The 18,520-nt window shown below is 36.5% G+C and overlaps 1 protein-coding gene across 1 annotated transcript; it reads right to left on the bottom strand.

The window, feature by feature from the left end:
- Positions 1-8,849: 8,849 nt before the first annotated feature.
- LOC126802901 (uncharacterized) lies at positions 8,850-18,197 on the bottom strand. The gene is made up of 4 exons (XM_050530618.1): positions 18,029-18,197; positions 17,756-17,823; positions 10,293-10,726; positions 8,850-10,218 (listed from the first exon to the last, which is right to left on the bottom strand). Exons 1-4 carry the CDS (start codon positions 18,195-18,197, stop codon positions 8,850-8,852), a joined length of 2,040 nt encoding a protein of 679 aa, XP_050386575.1.
- Between the last annotated feature and the right edge of the window lie 323 nt (positions 18,198-18,520).

Raw genomic sequence — 18,520 nt, 5'->3', positions numbered from 1 at the left:
CGAGTTGAAAACACAGAAATGGTCTAGAATCCTTGTTGGACTAGGAAGCTTAGTTGGATTAGGAAACTTAGTTGGATTAGGAGTCTTCATCTTTCGACGTTTCTGTTGCATTGACAATACATTAAGAATCCTTGCATTATGAATTCTTTTTAAATTAGGAAACGTACCATTTGGGAAAGTCAAACTTGAACTGAAACTCTTATTCTGTAACTTTTCTAATACTACTTTCCTATTCTAGTAACTTACTTGATTGAGAAAGTTCACTGTTGTGAAATGAAAACTTTCCTAATCTAATTGAGCTTATCTATCGCATATGTTTTTATAAGACAATATTTGTGTAACGACCCCAAAATTTCGAGCTTAAAAACTCAAAATTCTAAAGTCGTTAAACACCAAATAATCTCAAATAAATCGAAATCATTAAAGCGTAACAGCGGATCACATCTGAGTTTAAAATATAACTCAGTCAAGCCGATTATTACAAACCCAATGATAATTCAACATATAACAAATGGAATTGTATAATCCTCACAACCTCACAAATAAAATCACACCAAATCGCACACACAATCCACGCTGGAACCTCACCACGACTGGATGCGATCGACTTCGAGTCTTCGGAGTCGTCACTCAATCACCACTACTCAGCACCTGCGGAAGTATCCCCTACACCATTGTAATTGGTGCACCGGGATTGCAACACAAACCCGGTAAGCTTTACAGCTCGTATGAGTAAAATATTAAAATAACTCTCGTCTCATAAAAGACACAACTCCACATCAACACAGCATAATGAAAATCATGAGAAAACGAGCAACCCATCTGGTTACTCTAATACTTTCACAAAATGGTAACTAATGAGCGCTGGTACACATCCGTTACCCCTCACTTAGTATACCGCTGATGTTGGGTAACCACCCGCCACCCAACATCCAAACAAGCTGAGTACCCATGATCAGATAACCACCCGTTACCTCCATGCAGTACTATGGCAGACAGACTAGAGCTCTAACTGTATCGTAACTTTCGCCCGGCCAAAGGCTAGGTTCCGACTTGCCTCACATGTACAATAATCTCACATCATATTGTACCACACATCACGTCCGAAGACAAATCACAATATTTCACATTTTCCGAGATAAAATCATGTACAATAATCACTCATCATATTGTACGTTTTAAAACTTTCACAATATATCATAATAAAAATCATAACAGTATATTATATAGCAAACTATATATATTTGTATTTATTTACCATTTATACAATATATACATAGTCCACTATATCATATACATGTCATATTTCATAAACACCTGAAAAATTACGTACGATAATCTCACATCATATCGTACCATTAAAATCACACATGCACAATTTTTCTGTCACCGAAATGACTATTTTTAATGAATTAATAACAGTATGTAATTTAATGAACTATATATATATATATATATTTATTACCATTATACTATATATATACGTAGTCCACTAAGTTATATACATGTTGTAATTCATTAAATAAACACACTTGCAAAAATGTTGAATCACCGCGAGGGTAGATTCGTAATTCAGTGAGATTTTACTCACCTTATTGACTTGAGCGTAATTCCACAATTCGCGATGCTAATTCCTTTCCTCGATTTAACGATCACCTTAAAAGAATAAGAAAAGAATTTAGAATCGTTTCGTAAACCTTTAAATGCCAAAACAGTAATATACGGTTACTGTTCAGCAATTTTGGTTTATACGAAGTTACTGTTCACTGTTCACTATTCACGGTTACTGTACAATACTCAATTAATACGTATTTCTGTACGTATAAATATTATATACGTATTTCTGTACGTATAAATATTATATACGTATTTCTGTACGTATAAATATTATATACGTATTTTTGTACGTATAGATATTAAATATGTACTTCTGTATGTATAAATATTAATACGTACTTCTGTACGTATAAATATTAATACGTATTTCTGTACGTATAAATATTAATACGTATTTCTGTACGTATAAACATTAATACGTATTTATGTACGTATAAATATTAAATACGTATTTCTGTACGTATAAATATTATATACGTATTTCTGTACGTATAAATATTAGATACGTATTTCTGTACGTATAAATATTATATACGTATTTCTGTACGTATAAATATTAATACGTATTTTGTACGTATACGTACGATTTAAATGTAAATACAACTCAGTAAATAAAATTTACTAAATTACCCTTTTACAATTTACTTTTTACATTTACCGAAAGTAATTTATAATTACATTTACCGAAGGTAAAATTTAATTACATTTACCGCAGTAAATAAAAATTACATTTACTTTTACCGTACACAGTAAATTACAAAAATACCCTTCTGTCAAAACTTGTCCCACCGCCGCACGTGGCGGCGCGTGTGGCACACGCGCCACCTCCGGCGGGCTGCGCGTGGGCCCCACGCGCCGAGGCTAACCACGGCGCGTATCACGCCACCGCCGGCCCGAAACCCATCCTCTCCTCCTCCTCTTTCTCTCTATGGTCGCAGACCACCCCTAGGCTGCCCCATTCCCCTTCACGCGCCGCCTCTAGGCGGCGGTGACCCTCTCCGCCATTCCACCACAAACTCCCTCAAATCAAATCAAAAACCAAACAAAATCATCACCACAACCATATTCCATCATCCCTTACCTCGATCGAGCCGTGGGGAGCGCCGGAGTAGCTTGGCAGCGGCGGAGGAAATCTGCAGAAGGTTCGGTAGTGGCTCACTGCTTCACGACGACGAGGTATGGCTTCATTGGCTCGGGGTCCGACGCGGAGGTCCTTGCGGTGTCGTGTGAAGCGGCGGTGAGGACCACGTAGGGCTGGGGTGGTAGATCGGCGAGAGGAAATTCGAAGGGGGAGAAGGAGAGTCGGGCCGAGAGAGAGAGAGAGAGAGAGAGAGAGAGAGAGAGAGAGAGAGAGAGAGAGAGAGAGTGTGCGGCGGAAAATGAAGGGTTTCCTGTTATGGAAACCCTAGAAAGAAAACCATTCCTTTTTATACTAGTTTCCAAATCGGAAACTAACTTCCGACGTGAATAACTTTTACGTACGATGTCCGTTTCGAACGCGTCACATACCCACGAACTCGTATCGATGAGCTCTACAACTTTCATGAAGGAAGTTTTCGCAACCGATCGACGGAATAAAAGTCGATAATTACGTTCGGAAACGTAACGTTTTTCTTAATAAACGTTCCGAAAACGTTTCCGTTTTTCGTTTCGAAACATCGCAAACAATCACATTCATTTAAACTAAAATTCAAGTCTTTATAGAACTCAAATTAACTCAAATAATGTATTTGAAATTTAGGGTTATTACAATTTGTCTAGATTATGAAAAGTTTATATGAATTATCTTGTCTTTATTTTTGTCTATTATTATTTTCAGATTTTAAAAACGAGATTGTGTAGCTAGAATGAAGGAAAAATAGAGGAAAAGTCAAAGCAAGGAGGAAAATAAGGGGAGAAGAGACTTTCATGCAACAAACATCATGCAATTAAGGAGAAGATTAAAGAGAGGGAACGTGTACACCTAAGAGAGAGAAAAAAGAAGATATAAAGGAGGGGTTAAGTAAATAAAAAGAGATAATGTAAGAGAGAAAGAAGGAGGCAACCAAATTAAAGGAGAAAAAGAAGGAATTGGTCAAAGAAGATTGCACCCACCATTGACAAAAATACGTGAAAGAAAAAGAGAGAAAAAAAAGAAAGAGATAAAGAAGGGATTAAGTAAACAAAAAGAGATAATACAAGAGAAAGAAGGAGACAACCTACAAATTGAGGAGAAAAAGTACAAGCTATAATAATCAAGGAGCCAAAACTCTTCTATACATAACATATTATTCACACAGAAAAATCATCACTTTTCCTTAGCATTCAAGAGTTGAAACTCTACAAAAATACCATCATAAACTACCCTCACAAATCAGCCAAGCCGTCCACCCCAAAACCATCATCATCTCCACCGAGTTTCACTTATTGCAGCTTTACTTTTAAGGTTTCTACAACGTGTGATTCTCGAAACTCATCTCCATGGCTTCGTTTATTTGTGTTAATCTACAATTCTTTGTCTATGAAGATTGTAGTTTGTTGTTTATGTGGAATTATTGGTTTTGTATTTGTTTCAAAAATTTTAGATTGTATTTGATATGTTTTTGAGACTATGCTGAATCTATGTTCTTATAATTATTGAAGTTTGTATTTCTATTGTTGTGTTCTACTCTTTTTCTACTTGTTCTTAGATAATTTTCAGATATGTGCATACGAATTTAGTGCTTGAATACATTCCATAAGATTGTATTTAGTGCTATCTTCATCATCCATATTGACACAAATCGAATCATGCCCTAAGTAGATTCGGCTTGTGTTAATTAAAGTGGGGAATTCTGGAAATTTACATGTATTCTAGGGTGAGTGACGCCACCGTGAAGCATGTCTCCAACAAAGATTTGGTTCTTAAATGTAATATTCTTTGATTTCTGCCCTAAGTGTTGTTAAACTTGATTGCATGCAATTTAGGTGAGACCTTAAGTCAACCTAAACATCAATATAAATCTTGCATGATTAGATGTTCCCCTAAGACTCTAATTATATTGGTGTCTAAAAGTATGTAATTAGATGAATTAGAATGCATGATAGAACCAAACTTGTAATTATGTGGTACATTGGTGAATTTGGTTTAGTTTGATAAAGAGAAGTCGATCATGTAAATAGTAATTTAGGTTTTATTTTAGTAGTTAATAATCAATCCCAAACCCCCCATTATTTGTTAACACTAAAAGTTTAGAGTTCGCTTCAATTCCCCAGACTGAATGATCTCTGCTTATTCTATACTAACGATGACATTTTACATGATTTATTATAGACGTCTTAGAACGCTCTATCAATTTTTAGCGCGCCAGGTAGGGGACAACACCCTCTAACATGAGAAGTCGATCATGTAAATAGTAATTTCAGTTTTATTTTAGTAGTTAATAATCAATCTCAAACCCCTCATTATTTGTTAACACTAAAAGTTTAGAGTTCCCTTCAATTCCCTAGATTGAAGGATATTTGCTTATTCTATACTAACGATAACATTTTACAGAGTTTATTATAGACGTCTTAAAACGTTCTATCAAAAAGAATCCTAAAGAGCCGGCTTATTTTTCGGGTTCCTTAGAGCATTTACTTGTATTATTATTAAAGATAAAGCCATACACCGGGGGAACAAAAAACCTGAACCCATACTAGAACCACAATTATACTCGTATAGGACATTCCGAATAATAACATGGGTATCATCTAAACCAAAAACATCAACATCACCCCAGCTAGCAATGTGTGACAATCTATAAACCACCCCATTTGCTTCCCGATAAATGTGTTGACAAGTGAAATAGAGAAAAGAGATACAATACCTCATACAATCTTCCACAATGCGACCCTCATAAGACAGGTCCTCCTCACCCCTCAAAAGGGCATTTACAAGCACTGAGCAATCCGACTCAACCTCAATAGCATCGCAACGCTGATGAAGAGCAATCAACAAACGGGCACGAAGTGCCTCAACCTCAAGTTGAAGGAAACTGGAAAGGAATACATACCTCAAACTGCAACGGATAAAGCGACATCGGGTTTTGAATGAAGAGGCAGGTTTTGGGTTTTGGAGAGATTATGTACGTTCTCAAAAGTTTTTAGGAGCTAATATAGGGGGAGGGCGAGGGTAATATGGGGATATAATTCAAACACTAACTCTATGGGTATTTTTGTTGTTGTTGTTTAACTTTTCCGCGTCAAATTGTTCTATTGTAAAGTTAAGGACTATTTTGATATTTGATTCGACAGTCCTGTAGTGGTTCTACTGAAATTGTGAGTCTCTGCCCATGTTTAAGTCTTAAAATTTTGATCAGTTATTCATCATTTAATGTTATATGGGTGAACTAAGGAAGTCTTCGATGCCCCACAACGATTCCACAAAGAAAGCATGAGGTTCTAGTTTTATAAATCCATTCAGAACCCAGGTGGTAGTTCACTCACTCCAAGTAATGCTGAAGCTGTTTAGATTGTAACTGTTGAAGTTTTTTTAGTTCCCTGTAGGTCTGGGTGTTAATTACATTGGGGATAAAATAGTTTTTTTCTCTAATAAGCATTGAAATGAAAACATGGAATTAGAATGTCAAATTTTGGGGTGTTTATGTTCATTTAGTCATTTTCCCTTGAATAATATGTCATATGCATGCATATCACATCTCTGAGATCCTCCTATCTTTGCCAACCAAATAGTTTTGGATGGCACTGATGACCCAGTTAGGCCTATATCAGCTTGGGCGGCTGTTTAGTTATAACAATATCGTGGAGAGGCTGTGAGCTTTCTAAAGTGGCACGACCTTGATTCCCCTGTTGGAAGCAAAATAGTGCACAAAATTTAAAAAAAATGAAAGGACATTACACAACATAATAAAAAATGTAGATTTCCTTATTTAAACCAAAATTTATAATGTTACACAACTGCAATTTCCTATAATCATGCAACGGGCACAAAATGGGGAGACTATATAATGGGGAAACAAAACCATGTTTTTATTTTAGTCCAAAAAAGGCAATGTGTTCATACAACAGGCACAAAATAACCTCATAGTCTGAATGTTGCCAATGACATGCAACTTGTACAAACCTGTTCTCTGATAGCTTTTCTTAGTCTAGTGAGGTCTAGAAACAAATAATCGGAGGCTCACATTAATTATTTGACCTAATTAGGCTTACAGGCTAGGAAACACGGAAACGAGGGGGAAGGTGCATTTCCCGCTTCCGAAGCGGAATCACTACGGAACCGCGATAGAAACGCGCGGAAACGCGTTTTCAGAAAAAAAAAAAAAAGTGTTCCGGAAATGCGGGGAAACGCGAGTTTCCGAAAAATGTGTTTTGGAAAACGCGAGTTTCCAATAAAATAATATTTTTTATGTTTTCTTTCTAAAAAATGAAGGGTTAGAATTACTTTCGTCGAGTCAAATGACTCATTTCAACATATTTTCGACCTCCCGCTGAGTTGCCGACCCTCCCTCCCTCTTGTTGATACTTAGATCTCTCATTATATTTGTGTTATTTCGAATGTAGAACACTAAGTTATTTAAGTTATTTGAGACTTTGAGTTACTTAAACTAAAATTTTTGTTATTATGTTTATTTTTTGTATAATTTTTATATATATAATTTTTATTTCGACGTTTCCAAAACATATCCGCTTCCTAAAAAATTTAAAAAAAACGCTTCCGCATTTTCAAACGTTTCGCTTCCGTGTACCCATACCCGATTCTATGCAGCCTAACTTACAGGCCAACCAGAAAACAAGCCATACATGCAATAGAGAGAAGCTTAAGAAATTCGTGTATATAGCTTCTAATACACTATATCAGTCCCTATCCAGAGTGAAGCTTCATTCTAAAATTACAGAGTGAAGTTCCAATTTTAACACACTTTTCGGTCAATTATTTCACCATAAACGATTCAATATTTAGGTATGTTATTCAAGATCATCTCTACAAAGTTTCATCCAATTTGACAATGGCTTGAGCTTTCAAAATTGAGATTTACACGAATGGTTCACGTTGAACAGTTTTAATTCATTCATTGATTTAATCTAATTTCAATAACTTAACGATGTCCGAATTAGATGAAATTTTGTAGAGATGATCTTGAATAACATACCTAAATATTGAATAGCTTATGGTGAAAAAAAATGACCGAAATGTGTGTCAAAATTGGAACTTCACTCTGTAATTTCATAGTGAAACTTCACTCTGGATAGAGACTGTACACTGTATATATCCTACTTTAAAATGTCTAAGATGGTTATTCATATTTTTTTCTATGAAAAGAAATAAATTGCAAACAAAAATCTCAAATTCATCTAGAAAAGGCAATTCATGATTATAAATTATTAATTTATCATTTCCATTTAGATTTCATCTTTTATTTCCTTCATTCAAACACGCCAATTAAACTAATATATTGGTAATTTTGTAATTAAGAAGAAAGAAATCATTCACCATAATTAGTGGTGTTAAAATTGAGATTTTCTAATCGAAAATTTAATAAGGGCCTAGCTACTTTCGCTATATATAGTGCACCTGGCAAAGCCAAAATACAACACCTTCATATCCACTAGACCAATACAAGTCTCTAACTATCAGCATTTTGTTTTCTAGGTAGTGTATGCATATGGCTTCATTGCATAAGATGCTAGATTTGATGATACTTGTTCTCGCAACAATTGTTGTGGCACTCTTGCCTGCAACACAAGTTGTGGGATTAAAAACCTCACCCCGTGACCAATGCATCAAGAATTGCAATATCTTTCTCTATACTTGCGTGGCCAATAACTGCAATGGGCTTACAGGTGCTCCTTTTGATAAATGTCGTCAAAATTGTGAAACACAGAGAGCAGAATGCGCACAACATTGCCTTGGACTATCAGCATTCGCAACAAGTCCATGATCAATTCTAATAGAGCTTGCTTTTGTTGATGGATTGATTCAACGTTGAGATTGGGCAAATGCCTCTAATAATGATGTTGTACTTCTTTCTTTTCCATTTGAATGTTGTACATGCATGCATGAAATAAAATAAATAGTATTTTCATTTTGTTTAAACTAGATAAAGTAATATTTCATTACAAGAGTCGCCATAATCACATAATCAATCAATTAATCAGACAACTTTATGCAGTGGCGGATCCAGAAAATTTTACCAGCTAAGGCAAAATTTACTTGTTACTTAAAAATATAATCCAATTCAATTAAAACAAAAATACAATACAACCTTCAATCAACGATGGAATGGTAATTGTCCACGGCGCGATTTCATATTTTGGAAACGCTGCATAATAGCATCATTACTAACGCTATTGAACATATCTTTCTCAATATAAACAAGCAAACTATCGTTCAACCACTGATCTCCTATTCTATTACGAAGTGGATTCTTCACAATGTTCATAGCTGAGAATACTCTTTCCACTGAAGTTGTTGCAATTGGTAGAACTAAAGCCAAAGTTAGAAGCTTGTAGACTGATGCATGTGTTATGTGCTTTCTAGTCTCCACCAATTTTTTTGCAAGACTACTGATTCCTTTCAGTTGACAAAAATCATTTCTGGATTGCATATCATTAATGTAAATATGAAGCTTGTCTTCAAGTGATAGCACATCTCTTTCATAAAAATCTCTTGGATAAAATTGAGCAAGACGAAATAACTTTTGCTTGTCAAAAGCAGAAAATGAATCATCTAAACTTAAACTTGAAACACAAATCAGAAGCTCAGAGTTTACCTCATTAAAGCGATTATTCAAGTATGAAAGTTGTCTATCGATCACAGAATAAAAGACATCCACTCGATAATGATGAATGACTGTCAACTTTTCAGGCCTACGTTGTGATTTCCCTTGAGCCACAAAAAGATCATCCATATTGGGAATCTTGACACCATACTTGTTACAGAAACAATAGACCTTATCAAGGAAATTATCCCATTCACATTCTTCCTCCCTCATAGTTTGTAGTTGTTGCTTGCTTGCCTTAACTAAAACCATAGCATCAACAATATCTTGATTATTTCTTTGTAATGCTTGTGATAACTCATTCGTCACACCCAACACTTGTCTCATTAAAAACAAACAAAATATAAAATCAAATGATTGCAATTGTGCTAGCAACAGATTACATTCCCCTCTTTGATCATCAAATGTCCCATCTTCCATAATCATTTGAATCACCTTAACTGTGGAAGAAAACATAGAAATCATGCTCAGTAATGTACCGTAATGTGACCCCCAACGTGTATCACCCGGACGTTTAAGATTAGTTTCTTGATTCTGTCCTCTTCCACTTTGAAGCTCATCATTTTGAAGAGCTTTTATCAGTTCATTTTGTTGTTGCTCTCGAAGAAGATCACGACGTTTACATGATGCTCCAACAAGGTTAATCACTCTACTGACCAAGAAAAAAAATGAAGCAACTGCAACATGGTTTTTAGCTAGAGCAACAAGAGCAAGTTGAAGTTGATGTGCAAAACAATGAACATAAAATGCACAATTATTTTCTTTCAAGATAAGTGCCTTAAGACCATTGAACTCGCCTCGCATATTACTAGCCCCATCATAGCCTTGTCCTCGAAGATTTGATATGCTCAACCTAAATCTGGAAAATAGCTCATCTATTGCAAGTTCAAGGACCGTGCATCAGTACTTTTAACATGTTCGATGCCGACAAACCTTTCAATTACTTCAACTTTATTATCTACATATCGAAGAACAACTGTCATTTGCTCTTTTACTGCATGATCTCGTGCTTCATCAACAAGAACAGAAAATGGTGCATCACCCATGTCAAACATGATTGTATTAAGAGTTTCAATAGAAGCTGCATTTATGATATCTTTTTGTATAACATGTGATTTCAATTGTAGATTTCCTCGAGCATTTTCAAAGGCGACAGCTTTCACATTGTCATTGTGTTCAGCAAGAAATTCTAGAAGTTCTAGAAAGTTTCTTTTGTTGTTTGAGGATTCTGATTCATCATGGCCACAGAAAGCAAGACCTTGTCGCAACAAGAAATGAACACAATCAATTGAAGCATTCAAAAGAGTATAATAGTCCTGCTTAGAGGCTTCCACTTGACGACTAATAACTGATTCAAGATGCTGCTTCTGATTCATTAGAGCATGGCAATTCAGTAGGGCTTGATTATGAACACTACCAATAGTTTCAACATGATCTTTAAGCCCTTTTTTATTCTTCTAATTGTTGTAACCTTTAGCAATAAATGTATCGCAGCCTCCTTTATCACCATGTTCTGGTTTAAAAAGATAACAACAGAGACAAAAATAAAGCATCTTTCTCTATGTTGCACTCTAGCCATTCCAAATGATCATCAAACCAGGAAGAGTTAAACTTCCGTTTAGTTCCATTTGTTTCTCTTTGGGGAACCTTATGGTTTCGTGATTGACAAGGACCCTTGAGCAGATAACGTCGTCTAACTTGATCACGAATATTTGGATCATAATCCAAAATACGCTTTTGACATGCAGAGTGTGAAGGAAGATTTTCCAACACTTCTTCAAGTTCTGTTCTCTTTGAACTTTCACTATCAACATTGGCCTTCCTCTTCTTCAATGATGAAGGAATTGAAAGTTCCTTTGTTCTTGGTAGTTTTTAAAAGTATTTCTCTAGCACTGTAATTAACAATTGAATCAATTTCTTGATAAATCTAATTCTGCAAACATCAAACTCTAAGTCGACCTATCACCTATGTTTTACAATCAATTGAATCAACTTTCAAAAGTTCATCAATCAATATTCTGTCTATTCATTATTCACTGCAATTCAATCAAAGCTTTGAACAGATAATCACTATAAAACATTCAATCTCAATTCTCAAGTAACAAGGTTGCAACATAATCAAACCTTCAAATAACTTAGAACTATTAACCAACGAATTAGGAAAAAAAAAAGAATGAAAAAATATGATTGATATAATGATATTATCTGAGGAGTGATGATCATATGAATAGATTCACTTAAACACTCACTTGCGTTGGGGGATTTGGCATTTGGGAGTGAATCAAGTGATCAAAGTTGAGATTCTAGAAAACTCAAAAGAGTTTTTGATTTTGGGAATTGCCGAATTGGGGTCTAGGAATGAACATCTTCAATTGGAGTCTGAGAGGCTGAGAAGGTGATTAGGTCTGAGAAGTCGCGTGTTTTAGCAAAGAAAAATGTGAGTAAACGGCGTCGTTTTTAGGCAGTGAATTCATTAATTATTTAAAGCCAAAACGACGTCGTTTTGGGCTGAAATCAGGGGAAGAAAAAGTTGGGTGGATTAGTTGCTGCAAGCTGCCAGAATCTACCATTTTCACCGTGCCTTTCTCCAAAATAACTCCTGCTTCCAGGCCAACAGCAAAATCCCAGTATAGGCAGCTGCCTAAGCTTGCCCAAACGTGGATCCGCCACTGACTCTATGGATCATAGAAAATCCTTTGGTATTTTACAATGGTACGTGGTTGGCTACCATGTTTTTGTTTATTTTCTTTCATAATTTCTAATGTTCCATTCTTAAAAAAGAAAAAGAATCCAATATTTGAATCACCCTTTGGAGTCGGAAGTTTGATGAGTATAAACAAAGTTGAAGCCTTAGAGGCTCAGAGTATTGCCCAAGAATATTTGCAATGCCTTTTTTAACTAACCAATTATGGGTTGCATGTCCAATATTCCTATGAATTTTTTGACCTACACATTTAATGTCTAACCAAGGTGATGAGCATTTTAACCGAACCATACATGTGTGCCTTTTGCTCTCACTGTGTATTTCTAAGTTTAGAAATTCTAAACCAAGTGATTCATGGTTTTTCCTTGAAATAAGATACAAAGAAAGAAACACTATAGGACCAGAATAATTAGTTCATGGATAATTTATGATTTTTTGTTGTTGTTTGATTCTTAATTTTTTTTTAAATCCCTAAGCCACATATATATTAGATTTGAACCCATGAACCCACGTTAGTGAGATTAACTAACCAATATGTCACGAATCACCGACATTTCTGGTTTTCATTTGAATTTTACTATTTTTTCACTTCATCCGAAATTTCAAACAATTGCTTATTGTACAATTGTACAATTGCTTGGCGTGAAATGTAAAGGCGTTAAGATTGAGAATTTCAAACAATGTAGTAATCAAGCAGCAATGTGACGCTCAGAAGGCAATTGCATACAACATTGGTTTAAAGTATTAGTCTGCGAGTTTGTAGACGAAGTTGATGAACCCCAAGTTCTTTAGTATCGACCATTGGACTCGCAAATGAATGGCACGAATGTCTTGCGCACTATAAACTTGAACTTTTGAATTAATATAGTGCGCACGAATGACAATTAGCATCTCCGTGATTGAGCAGGTAGCGGTGCTGAGAGAGCCGCCGGAAGAGGCGTGAAAAAGCCGAAAAGGTCATGGAACATGAGATAGTCTTTATCACCTATGTTGAAGCGCTCCTTGTTGTTGCACAGGGACAAAGGGGGCCTGTGGATCACCAATGTACCCATACTGTCACAACTTAATCACATTTAAGGTGTTGGGTTTTAATCTCAAAAGACATCGGTACAATTAGGTATTATTCATCCACTTATAAGTTGTATATTATTTATCACATTCCAGATGTGTGATCTCTCTCTTCAACACATCTCCTCACGTGCAACCTAATTTTGAGGTCTACACGTGTAATTCGTTCGGTCCAATTCCCACCATCGGAAATCGGTATGTGTGATTTTGTGGTTTGCTCCAATTCCCATTTCGGGAATCTGCACTACAGTCCAAGACCCACTACAGACACTTGGTATGAAATTCGATTAACTCCAATTTAGGTCCAACATGTTTGGGGAATCCTCATACGGTTATGAGAAGTAATTGGATAGGGATCCGCTTTGATACCATGTTGAACATGGATAAACGTGGTATGTGGATCATCAATGTATCGATATTGTCTCAACTTAACCACTTTTAAAGTATTGGATTTAATCTCAAAAGATCTCGGTACAATTGGGCATTATCCATCCACTTATAAATTGTATATTATTTGTCACATTTCAGATGTGAGATCTCTCATTTTCAACACTTGTAACGAGAAAAATGGTGTATAATGTTAAGGGTAATGGGAGAGACGGAGGAGAGAAAATCGACGTAGTCATCGGAGTGGAATTGGCGAAGGTTGACGGTGGTAGCCTGGAAAGAGCAGATGATTTCCATTTTATGGTGGATGCCATAGTTGACGATGAGGTTGTGAGTCATTTTAATGCGATGGAGTTTCATTAGATGGCCATGGCCGTAGTGGTGCTGGCTGATTGTTGGGTCGTAGAAATAGCTCACTCTTCGCTTTCTGACGTCAAGTCACGAAGGTACTGACGCATCACTTGTACAGTCATTTCTTTCTATTTTGAGTTTTCTTCATCTGGTCTAGCTCGCCCTTTTCAGCCTTAACCAGGCTTGATAATTATCCTCTGATATTTCGGATAAGGTTTATGGGTTTTGTCTCTTCTAATCGACGACCTCTTCTCCTTCTAGTTTAGTATACTGTGTACACATTGCTACTCAGAATAGGGAATAAAATGGAAGAGTCACTCCACCTCTACGGCTCTACCTCTCCCCAAGCCTCTTTGATGGAAACCAGTAGCCCATCTGACTATCCTGACATGCTTCAGCCTCACAATGTAGTACTAATTAACAATCGTGATAGATCACATTATATATACTCCACCCAAAGATCTCTCATTCACCAGAAGTCCCAGACCGCCACATTCCTCATGTTTGGACGCATCGTCGGCATTAATCTTCAGTCTAGCTCTGGGTGGGAACACCCACTTCACAGCCTAACGTCTCTTTTCCGTTCGAACATTTTGTTTTCTGGGTGTAATCGCTAGTTTGCAACCAAACGATTCGAACTCCATGCAGCTGCATGCAAGAGCACCAAAGAGCCATCTTTCCACACTATTATTGCTCTCCACCCAAATAGTCCAAAGAGACATAAAAACATACATCGATATGGGGCTTGGAAATCGAAGAGAGAACAAACAAAACAAAATTCAATTTGTTAGGGAAGGTGCTACATGATTGCGTGCATGCAAGCAAGAGGGTTAAACAACCATAAGCACCCCACCCCATAGAATAATTATTTAAATACATAGATGTTTTAAAGTTGACGTTTTGTTTTAATGTTTTTAGCAACCCTTAATTTCAATGTAATAATGTTCTGATTTTAAATTCTACTTACAAACTAGTAGACTTGCAAACCGTATAAAAAGGAACAAAAAATAGGAGAAAAATGAAAAACATAAGCTCGATCTTATATATAGGTGTGGTTGATCACCACCTTCCATGTTCTTTTACGTACAACTTTGCTTCTTGTTACATTTGGTCATGAACAGTTTGCCAACGCACTGTGGTCTTGTAGTGGCTTCCTTTTGTACTTTGTATCCTTAGCTTGGAACTTTCTCGTTTGTAATGGTGTTCATTGTTTTATGGTCGGCATTGCCTTCGTCCTCTAGCTGATTTGTCTTTTTTGATCTAATGAATAAGATTTAGAGGGAGTATATCTATAAATGATAATTCTAGATAGTGAATTTCATGTATAACATTTTTCTTTTTGGAGGAATATTGGATAACTCCATTGGTATTATGCCATAATGACCAAATATTGCTAGGTCAGCTACAAGTGTGAGCTCTTTATTCAACTAACTAAAACATAATTCAAACACTAAATCCAAACAACGGATAATTCAATATTCTACTTTAGAAATGCAAAACAACCCCCAGCCTATACGATCGTAGATCAAAACATCTATTTTAAAGAATTTGACGCTAAAAACCCATCGTGTATTGTTTCAATTCTACAAACCAATGAACAACTTTATTTAGTGACAATACAGGTTAGAGGTGTTGCTTCCCTAAAAGACACACCATAAGCCTAACTCAAGTGAGAGAGCATAGAAAAAGGAATACGACACAGACCCAACCAGAAAAACCTGAATCATGAATGCCCAGCCTTCTTCTTCTCTCACCCAACCAGATCAGATTGAAGTCATGCCTTAGGAGTAGTTGCCGACCAACACTTCAATCTAGTGATGCTCCTAGTCTAAAAATTGGTTTCTCAAAACATGGTTTGGAGGTTAGTAAAATATATCATGAATTTATAATTTACAATTTTTCCAAATTAAATTATATAATAAATATTTGAATTCCTAATTGAATGTGGACTTGGATTCCTAATAGAACTTTGGAAAGCAACTCTAATGCCAAAAGGATTCACTTTTTCTCATTCAACTTGGATTTGGACTCCTAATTGAACTTGGAGATTTAGAGTTCAACAAATAAGACCATTGGAGACAATAATACACAATATATATGTAATCTATATAGTAGAACACAACATATAGTTGATTAAGGAGAGTCTGTCTTCGAATAATATGGGGAGTGATGTGATCAAAACTTCTTTGCGCAATGGGGATCAGCGAGCAAGAAAACTTTCATTTGGCTTCTATACTGATTTTGACAAATTCGTGTGGTTGAAACACTTGCATTAGATCCTTGTGATCAAAATGCATATACAGATTCAGCTAACATATTATCGAATGTTCATGCAGTACATAAGCTTTGACTTCGTTCTAGGAACATGTATCCTTTGAGTAAGTGTAAATTTGATCAGTTCTTAAAAGATGGTGGATATGTCGGCACTCCATATGTAAGTACAGAGAACTTCGATGGATATCTAGTTAAGCGAGTTTGTACAAAGATGGTGGATATGTCGGCACTCCATATGTAAGTACAGAGAACTTCGATGGATATCTAGTTAAGCGAGTTTGTAGAAGATCCTTAACCATTACAAATATAAACAATGAGTATTTTAAGCCAAGACTTGTTTCTACACACAATTGGTCAAGAAGTCAGTTGGTGATCAAGGAGAAAGCAACTTATGGTTCGGGAATATTAAGACTAGAAAAGTCAAAACATTGCAATGCAACCACCAATGACTTGTCATGATTTAGCGGATGATCGAAACTCTTGAAGTTTAGATAAGTATCCAAATCTTGAAAGAGCATCGAGATCAAAGAAGACAAACTTGCAGAAAGAGAAAATATTGAGATCACTAACTTCACTTGGTGAGTATGCCCACAAATCTCTTTCTGTTGGGCCTAACTTTCAAGCTGAAAATTCCTGAAAACGTATGTTTCAACCACTACGCAAATCTTTATGGTAATGATTCAAGGTGGTTGGGAACACGAAGTTAGCCGATGAAAGGGGAAAAAACAAGCATAAAAACCAGTATGAAAACCATTGACAAAAGGAGACATACTTCATGTTCTTGTATCTCTCCAAGATCTTTTGGTTGCGTTTAGTACCACATTAGTGAAGCAAGACTGAGGTTGCAAGATGAGATTGGTTATGCCTATTGGAGTTAGAAGTTTGATGAGATGGGAGAATTCGCCTCTAAATCTTGGAGCTTATAAGAACATACGTCTTTTAGATCTCTTGTGAGACCAAATCACTTATCAGATAGACGAGATTTCTTGAAGCATGCATTCAAGTAAAATGTCATGAGAGTTTGTGAATTATTACTATAATGTGTTCATCCTTAGACATATGAGTCTTCATATGAGAGCATTAGGACATGAGATTGACGACGAGGATCACTAATAACTACTAGTAAATATTTTTAGCATTAGGAGGGGGAAGTAGCTAGCGTAGAATTAGAGGTGACAAGTGGGCCGAAAAGCCCGAGCCTGACACGGGTCCGGTCCCGATCAAAGCCTGTTTTAGGCCCGACAGGGCCCGAGTATGATAAATTCTAAACACATAATTTTATATTATTTATGTAAATATTTAAATAATTATAATAATGATAATTGAATATTAGACATTTTGTTCCGGAAAAATTACTATTTTACCCTTGTGTGTCTTAGCCTTATTAGGTTTCCTGTTAGAGATAGATTCGCATCTCTGTAATAGATTAGGACTCCGAATCCTATGAGATTATAGTTATGTAATGCCTATATATATGCCTCATTATCAATCAATAAACGGTTACGCTATGTTCCATTACGTTGTTATTGTTCTCGTTTTATTATCCTACAACACGTTATCATGCACTTTGTTCTAAAGTGTCTGAGCGATGAGGCCACCACAAAAAAAAAACCATAGCCTTGAAATCCCATGTTCCAGCAACCTTGTTCTTCTTGACATTGCTGGAATTAGCCTCGAAAACTGACAAATAGTTGTTACAAAAGTAGAAATACAGAAATCGACATTACTATGGGCACCCAGATTTCTTCTGTGGACACTCATCATCTTCCTTGACCTACGTCGGTTGTTTTGCACGCTGGCAACCTCCTGTCTTGCTTCCTCCGAAGCCGGTCCGTTTAGCCCAACCAGCTTGTGTATCGACGACAACCCAACAACGTCGCTCGACCTCCTCTGTCATTAACCTCAACCTCATCGAGCCTCCCCGATGCCACCGGTGCCCATTCTCCGTCAGTAATCCCGACCACATAAGGTGTGGTGCCACGGTCATCCCAGCTTTTCTTCTCGCCGACGACGTCAAGCCTCACCGACCGGCGATCCATGGAGGTCTCCTCCATCGCTGCATCTATGCAAAACGCATATCTCCCGACCTGGATCTGCCCGATCCAACCCGCACGACCCAGCCTTGCAACCCTTTTTGGGCCTACGGCATGCCGAGCCCAATAGACCCTTGGGCTTTAAAACCTATTTATTTTCTCTTCTATTCCTATTTGTTTATTTCATCTTTTATTTGCACGTATAGTCCCTAGCTACGTTTTTAAGTGCTCGTAATAGGAAAAATAATCAATCGTCGTACCATTGTGATGCCATGCCTGCCAGAGATGGACGTTACTCAAGCGATTATTATGCCATCAGTACGAAGATCAACAAGACAAGGAAT

The sequence above is a fragment of the Argentina anserina genome, chromosome 1 (assembly GCF_933775445.1).
Source record: "Argentina anserina chromosome 1, drPotAnse1.1, whole genome shotgun sequence".
NCBI classification, from domain to species: domain Eukaryota; kingdom Viridiplantae; phylum Streptophyta; class Magnoliopsida; order Rosales; family Rosaceae; genus Argentina; species Argentina anserina.
Note: the sequence above shows the minus strand (reverse complement) of the source record. Positions and strands in the feature narration are given on the sequence as shown.

What these genes read in the sequence shown, in the direction of transcription:
- LOC126802901 (XM_050530618.1), bottom strand. Translation starts at nt 18,197, where the DNA reads ATGGAGGAGACCTCCATGGATCGCCGGTCGGTGAGGCTTGACGTCGTC. An exon ending in CATGGGATTTCAAGGCTATG is followed by an intron (nt 10,727 to 17,755) that starts GTTTTTTTTTTG and finishes CTAATGAATCAG; the next exon opens with AAGCAGCATCTTGAATCAGT. An exon ending in AAAGTTGAAGTAATTGAAAG is followed by an intron (nt 10,219 to 10,292) that starts GTTTGTCGGCAT and finishes GCTATTTTCCAG; the next exon opens with ATTTAGGTTGAGCATATCAA.